Consider the following 8,202-nt stretch of genomic DNA (forward strand, 5'->3'; position numbering starts at 1 on the left):
ACAGCGAAGGTGCAAGGGGACCCTGGCAGGGTCCACTCCTTGGATGGCTACCCTTACCGTGGGTGGCCATCGATGTGACACCGCAGCACCACTGTGGAGGAGGGCTGGATCTCAGCTACGCTGGCTGGCTGCTTCAGCACCACGCTGCCTGTCTCAATCCCTGTGGAATTAAAGAACATCAGCACAGCTGGCTCTCCAAACCTACAGAGCCCAGGTGGATGCCGACTCAGTAATAACCAGAGCAGGCAGCAAGGGCACAAGCATGCCTAGAGACACATAAGTCCTCAAGCCAGCATGCAGTAAAGGGACCCCCACCCTGTCAATGTTCCACTTTGCCCTGTGTAGCTGTTCTCTGAGGGATAAGAGGGGCTCTGAAAGGATCTGCAGTGCTTGGGACACACTTGGTGCAGTAACATCCCTGTTTCATATATACAAATGGGGAAGGGGGCAGGAGAAAGCATTTCTGACAGTCTTGGGGACAACAGAAAATACAAGCGGCCTTCATGGCGTGAAGGACATGGTAGCGGGAGAGGAATCCTACTTGCACAGTTTGTGCTGCCTAATCCCTGTCTGATCACCACCCCAAGCACATTAGTAGGCAGCTGGCAAAGCTTTTTCTCATCTCAGGCCCTCCCAAGAGAGTGCTTTGCCCTCTCCACGGTGGGCAGCACCAGGCAGCAGCGTGCGCCTGGCTGCCCTTGCCCCACACTCACACTTGATATTGAAAGAAGCATTGGCTGTGCGGGCCTCCTCCCCAGTGAGCAAGTTCCTCGCTACACACTGGAAGTCCCCAGCATCCCGGTGCCGATCGACGGCAACAAACTGGAGGTTGCTGCCTTCCTTGAAGCGCTGCTCCGTGTCCTGAACAGGGAGCCCATTCTGCAGCCACTCAAACTCCACCTCTGCTGGATCCTCCACCTCGCAGCGGAGGATGGCACTGCGGCCATGCAAGGTGTCCTGGGAATACGGCTCCTTGGTGAAAAGGATCATGGCCCGAGTCCCCACAGCTGCAAGACAGAAATAGGAGGGCATGTTTAGAGCATGGGGATTGGGAGAAGAGAGTAAGCAAGCACGTGCTGTCTCCAGACAGCTGAAACCAGAGAAACACACCCCAAAGTGCATCTGTCAGAAACAATCCCTGATGCGGGTGTTTAGACAGGTCTGTGCTCAGATTCTGGCACAGCCGCTTGAAGGCTGCCTCTCCAGCACTCACTGGGACGGGGCTGCCTGAGCCTGCCACAAGCCAAGAAGAGCCCTCTGCTCCCTGCAGCCAAGGGTGTTAGAAGAGAGCTGCCATGACCCACTGCTGAGTGCAGCACTTTCTGCCTGAACAGAGAGGTGTCTCGCTGTGTGAGCCAGGAAGTCAGTCACCAAAACATCGGAGAGCAAGTAGCTTCCTGGGCAGTTCAGATGTTTCTCTGTCCTGTTTTTTGGGACACATCCTAAGTTCCAGTCATGTATCAAGATTGTCCTAGATCAAAAACCCCCATAGACTGTTCCTAGGCTTGCCTCCAAACTTCTCTCCTTGGCATCATGTCTGTCTCACCACCACATCCTCAGAAACTACCAGAAGAAAAAACTGGTCTGGAACAAGGATTGCCCATGGGAATGAACACAGCAGCTGCTGGAGCCCAGCACAAGAGGATGCAGCAATGACACTCCAAAAGCTTGTGCCCACTTGCAAGTAGGAGTGGAAACAAGAAATTGCAACGGTTGACCCCAGGGTCTGATAGCAGTCATGGAGTGGCTCTGGAGGGCTGGAAGCATCTCTGCAATGGTGGAAAAGCCCAAAAACCCTCCTCCATGCACTAACCTCCACCCAAAAACTCAGAGTCCCAGGGACAGAGCAGTCAGTGCTTTGCTAGGCACAGCCTGATGTGGCTGCCAAGGGACCGCGCTAGCGTATTCCTAAAAGCGGCTGCTGCCTGGCCGCAGCCAGCCATGCAGGCGCTCTGCTTTAGTTACCAGCTGGCCACAGAAAGGAAGGCAGACAAAGGGCAATTCAGCACATGCCGATTGCTGTTGGACTCTGTTCTCAGCACTATGCTCTGCAGGGAAAGAGGCCAAGCCAGGCAGATTTTGAGCATCTTAGAAGCAACCTCTCATGAAGGTGAGCAAGAAAGTGGTCAAAATAGTGTGTTCCCACCACTGCAAGGAAAACAGCTCTAGTGACAGCAAGGCATAGACACAGGCGCTCATCCAGTACTGTTGCTCCCTGGGATGAAGCTCCAGTCTCCCAGCTCCAAGCACACATCAGCCAGGAGCAGGGGCACCTCAGCTTGTGTCTGCTAACACCCTTTTCCCATAGGCCAGACAGGGAGAGCGACAAAGTCCTCTCATTGCAAAAACCACAGAAGCCTCTTCCCAAAGACACTGGTGCAGAGGAGACAGTAGTCCAGAGCTCAGAGGTCTTTCCTGCCTGCAGCCTTTGCAAGATGGGACTGTAGGTTCAATTCTCATCCTCAGACACCTCAAAGAAGCCACTGGTAAAGAGGTGCCATGCTCCATGGGTCAACATGTCCAGTGAATTTTCCATTGTCAACTACTGTGCACCTCCCCAAAAGCTAGGAGCTATCCATCAGTCTGTGATAGTTGACTCACGAACACCACAGGATGTACGCATGCCCCAAGGCGACACAGTGGGTGGGAACATGTCTTCTTACATAGGCACACACACCTAGTTCCCCGCACATCAGATCTGCCTCACCAAGAGCACTCAGGAGCGTAGCAACCGCCCGACCCCACACAAACACAGCTATGCACTCAATAGCACAACAGCTCCAAGTATCAGGAGCTGCGCTCATGCCAAAACAGGCTGCTGGGACAAAGGAACAAAGGGGAGCAGGACAGTCAAATACACTCGGGTTTGAACCTACAGGGGCTAGCTAGGTCTGTCCTTTTCCACAGATATGCTTTAGGTCACCAAGGCACATGTCCATTAAACCACATCTGTATGGTACAAAACATGTGCAAGGCAGCAGGGTGCATTAGGACAGCTCAGCAGCCTCATCCTGCTGCCTCAGCATCCCCCATGTCCGGGCAGGAGGACATGGCTCTGCAGACAGGGTACATGATAAAGGCTTGGCACAAGCTCCACATGGGAAGCAGAGATTTTACAAGGTGTCAGGAAACACTGGGATTCAGCTCGCAGTGAAACAGGAGAAAGTGTTTATGTCCTCATCTTCCATCCTGGGCAAACAGACACAACCAGTTCAGGTCAAGCAAGATTCCTGTGACGAATGTCTCATGAGCACAAGTGCCAAAGCAAACTAGGGTAAATAAGTGTTAAAATGCAATAGGAGCCATAAACTTGTGTTTTGTTTTGACAATAGCATCCAAGGTGCCGTGGATGGACTGGCTGCACATGATGGGAACCACTGTCCCAACCATATATCAGATTTGGGCTGCAAGGAAAGACTGGCAGCAGCTAGATGCGGTCCAGACATTTTGGGGTAGAAGACATCAGAAGCCCAGAGCTGGACACAGCTTTTCACCATACTCTAAATCTGGAGCACCAGGGCCCAGTGTTAGGAGGTGGGAAGTGCTGCACTTGCCCATAAAACTTGTACAACCAAGGTCCAGGAAATGGCTGCAGACAGCAGGCTTCATGCATCCCCTGCACCTCATCTGGACTTCTGGGACAGAGGCTCAAGAAAGCTGTCCAAGCAGAGGGCCATCTGTGTGGGATGCTATTATGTCAGAGTTTGAGTAAAACCTGTATGAAGCTAACACACACCACCACCTGTACTGAACGAAGAACAAGATGCCTCTGCTTGTTCCGCGTGCCCAGCTCGAGGACCTTCCAGCACCGCTGTGTGGCAGAGTCATGGTCATGCATAGCTTCACCATTGGAGGCTGCCAAAACTGCCTGAGCTGGCAGATGAGAAAGCTCTTGCAGCACCAGTGGAGAGGAAAGGCAACCCCTGCTTAGGCTGACCGGACCCCTTCACAGCAGCATGTTTCTGCTGTGGTTTCATGAGCTAATCTGGGCTGGGCTGCATTGCTAGGAGCTGCTGAAAGAAGCAAAATTACTCTTTCTCTTCCCTTAGTGGGAGCCACTCTAAAAAATAACCAGCAACACCAAGTTTGTTGGAAGTCAGCTTAGCAAGCACAAGCCACCGCAGCAACCCCAAATGTGTGCATTGGCAAACACCCACTCTCTGCATATGTATGTGACACAAGCCACCCCTGGCAGGGAGAAAAAGAAACCCTCAACACATGTTTCTGGCCTAAAACCATTTAAACTGTGGCTACAGAAAAGCTTTTCAGGAAAGCTTCAGCCAGATTAGATAAACACATCTGAAATGCAGTACATGTGAAAGCACCCAGCAGTGTTTTACCCAAAAGATATTTAATTGAAATGCAAAACCCTCCTGTTGAGGTAACAGATGAAAGTAAAGTGAATTGTGTAGGGAAGACTGGTACCTGCAGGTCCCCAAGGTATCATTCCCACACACCACGGAGCAAATCATCTGCAGGGAGGAGACAGGCACCAGCAGGACACATAAGGATGGAGACAAAAGGAGACTCAGATCACATCTCAGCTCTGAAAGCATACTTGTAGCAAAGATCCAAATGCAGGAACACAGCATCCTTCATGCAGAGCTATCCCCGTGCTCAAAATTAATTTCCTTTACTTAAGGAGGCAAATAGCAGCTTCCCAGGAAAAAAAACTGAATTTCTACCAAGTGTATCTCAATTCACTTTTTGGGCTTGGGATGTCCGCAGGACTTGGCTGTTGCAGCCTCTTCCAAAGGCCATAGTGGGCTGAGCATGAGCAGAGCATTTCAGGGGGACAAATAAAACCAGCAGAGCCACATGCAGGACAGACTTTGTGAGGAACCCTATGAAGTTAGGGTCACTGCTGCCTGAAGCTCTGCAGAGTGAGTTTTCAATCCCATGAGCTTGTCAGGGGAGCAAAAGGCTCTCCACACCTCTGGCACGGGAGACCCAGCCCCATGGCAGCCAACCCCCTCAAGTGCTGCCACAGCATTACTGCAGCAATTTGGCAGGAGACTGCAGCACAGCCTGGGAATGGCTTTGGTTTGGGGCTGTTCTTCAGAGCTAGAAAAGCAAGAGACACCAGTGTTGGTGTTTTCAGCAGCCAGAGCTGTAAGAAAACACACCTAAAACTGTCCTAATAAGGATCTGAGGGAACCATGGCAGAACTGGGGGCTAGCACTGGGAAATGGGGGCTGAAGTTTTGGGTGATCTCACATCCCTGATCCCACTTGGGCAGCACCAGGTTTTGTACATCCAGGGCACAGAGACACTGTAGGGTTCTTAGGGAAGGAGGTGGCAGCAAACAGCCCAGTCGTGTCTCAGTGCTCACCTCTGAGTCTGGATGCTGTCCTCCCCTGTTGTGCCATGGAGACAGCCAGGAAACGAACGTCATGGGCTGCAGACCCTCACAAGGTGCTAGACTTAAAAATCATGGAGACATAGCCAGAAAATGCATGGGATGGCAGGACTCACCCTGGGGAATCAGCCATCTCTTAGGCTATATTTAGAGCTGCAGCTAATGAGAGTTGATCTGGGGCTCTGGGGCAGCCTGGCCAGGCCTGGCACTGAAAGCACCCAGCCCACCTTCTGCATCATACCAAGAGGTCTGAGAGCACTATCTGTGCTGCCAGGTGAGTCATTGCTGCGGCAGCAAACCCAAATCTTCATGCTCATCTTTCAGGCTGCAATGGCATGGGCCAGCACTACAAGCCAGGTCTTAACCCAAGCCAGGTTTTCCATCTACCGCTGAATGCTTCAGTGCCAGTCCCACACACGATTGCCTGGGGACACTCCAGTGGCTCAACCCCATCTGGGTGCAGCAGAGCAACTGCACAAGCTGGGGAGACCAGGCAGCACATCTCCTGCCTGCCTGACAGGCCAAGTCGCCTACATCTTGAAGCAATCCAAAGATCATTGTCTCCTTGCCTAACGACATCGCTTGGGAATGTAGCCTCAACCACAAGGCCTTCAGCTGCTGCACAGCCCCCCATCCCTGCTGTCTCTGCAGCCATCTCGTTCACCTACAGCCATGCTGGTGAAGCAACATGGCAGCCCCCTGCCTGCTCAGGGCACTGGCACTGAGCAGCAGTTGTGGAGGAGAGAAAGGCGGCACAGGCCTCAGCAGGCAATGGCTGGCCTGGGCAGGCGTTTGCCACGGCTGCAGTGCCAGCCAGGCCAGAAGCACTCCGCAGCACTCCACAGCTCCAGCCCCATGGGAGATCCGTGCTCCCCTCAACCCCAAGCTGCCCACCCCGAGGGCAGACCCAGTGCTCAGCTCCTGGGCACCTCCTCACCAAGCTCAAAGGGCTCTGGACAGAGAATGGAAAGGCAAAAGGCAAAGATCCATTTCACTTTGTACCCAAAAGAGCCTAAGTTGCCAACCTCTTGAGACACCACAGCTGATGCAAGGATATGAGTAATCCCAAAGCTGCTTGCAACCAAACAAGGAATTAAGAGCACGGGAATGTGATTTGGGAAAGGGTTTTGTGCAAGTTTAAGGTTTCCTGGTCTGGAAAGCAACCCCAACACTGTGGGGCTCCTGCAGCTTGTAGCCCAGGCCTGCTCTCCAGCCAGGCCACAGGAGCATTACTCTGCAGACTTGCTTCCAGGGGCACTTCAGCAAAGTTCACCCTGGCTCACCTCAGCCAGATGTGCAAGCCAGCTCCTTTAATGCTCTGCCTCTGGAACAGCAGATTAGAGGAGCTGCGACTCATCTGCAGTACCTAGCAAAGCCCAGAGAGCTTGAACTGCAGCCTTCCTCCCCAAAGGGGAACCATCCTCCTCCTCCTCCTCTTCTCCCCTGCCAGCAGGAGTCCTCAGATCTGCCCAAGCTGCAGCGAAGGACAGCTGGCTGACAGGAAACTAGTAAAACAAAGACTCACAGGTACTGGGATGCAACAGGAGTTAGCTGCAAAAACTGGCAGAGCCAGCTCCCCCAAGGAATTCTGGCAGAGGACATGACTGCCCAGCATCTGTTCTGGCCTCTCTAAGCAAAGAGCACCTCAAATACTCCTATGTTGCAGCAGGGGAGCTCATAGCTGTCCCAGCTCCACTGTGGAGCCAGCACTCCCTGGGGATGCACAACTAGCTTGCAAGGGACTGAGGTGGGAGCTGGATGTATTTACACCACCAGCTCAGCACCTAAACTAGACAGAGAGCTTGGTAACACACTGCTAAACATTTGTTTCCTGTCAGTTTTCTTTAACAGTCACCAAAGATGCCATGTTTCCTAGGAAGGCACTACTGCAGCACACAGGTGGGGAGAGCCTGCCCTCCCTGCCTCCCCAAACCTGCAGGGCCCTCTGCAATACCCACGGGGCAAGGAGCAGAGCAGCCCACCTAAGGAAGGCCCTGGGTACCTCGCAGCAACCATGCAGTGAACTTTCCCGCAGAAAGGAGGCTGGGTATGCAGCTGGGAGAGAGGAGGGGGACCTGGCCCTAGCCCCTGCCACTAACTTGAGGTGGGCAGTGGAATAGCCCAAGTCCATCCCAAGGCTGCAGTCCCTTAGCCTCAAATTTAAGAGCAGGATTAAGAGACACTTTCACTGCCTTCTAACCAAGTGACCAACTCTGGATGTGTCAGCTAAATAACAAACCTCAGCAAAGCAAGGTGGCAGCGATAGCTTTTTGCCACCTGGGAATCCATTGCTGATGAATCACCACCCCACCATACCCACACTACAATCTTTATGCTTTTGCCACTGCCATTGCTCAGACCTTTGAGGAAACAAAGTCTCTGCAAGCAACCCAGCAGCAACGCAGGCCATTCTTTTTTGATGAGGAATCACTAAGAGAAAAGAAAGGGTTTGAATGAGCTAATGCACTCCGGACTCCTATCACTCTACAGCACTTGCTCTGAAGCTGCCATTGCATCCCTTCAGCAGCATGCTTAGCTGCTGCTAACCCCAAGTAAAACCAACAATTCAGGTGACAGCTACGAAGACCACTTGGCTCTCTGCAAGCCCAGAGGAAGAGCTAAGGGCCACAAGAAAGGCAACCCTTGAAGGAAAAGACCATCAAACCTCAGCAGAGGGGACTGAGAAGCTCACACTCAGGTCCCATGTCCCAAAGGAGCTCAACATGGGATGGACATGGACAGTCTCAAACATGGGACTGATTTATTGCCACGTACTCTGGGAAAGACATCAGGCCACAGAAGAAGTCTGGTATCAAAGGCAACCACAGGCATATTTTCAGAAA

The 8,202-nt window shown here is 52.5% G+C and overlaps 1 protein-coding gene across 1 annotated transcript in view; it reads right to left on the minus strand.

Moving 5' to 3' along the window:
- Positions 1-6,864, minus strand: part of PTK7 (protein tyrosine kinase 7) — a gene marked incomplete at its 5' end in the record, with an annotated part of 18,937 nt that extends 12,073 nt beyond the window's left edge. The window contains 3 exons of the mRNA XM_010182545.1: positions 58-160; positions 714-1,007; positions 6,726-6,864. Of these exons, the coding sequence (XP_010180847.1) occupies positions 58-160; positions 714-1,007; positions 6,726-6,864 (536 nt within the window). The remainder of the gene's footprint in view (positions 1-57; positions 161-713; positions 1,008-6,725) is intronic.
- Between the last annotated feature and the right edge of the window lie 1,338 nt (positions 6,865-8,202).

The sequence above is a fragment of the Mesitornis unicolor genome, unplaced genomic scaffold, assembly GCF_000695765.1.
Source record: "Mesitornis unicolor isolate BGI_N332 unplaced genomic scaffold, ASM69576v1 scaffold35254, whole genome shotgun sequence".
Lineage (NCBI taxonomy): Eukaryota > Metazoa > Chordata > Aves > Mesitornithiformes > Mesitornithidae > Mesitornis > Mesitornis unicolor.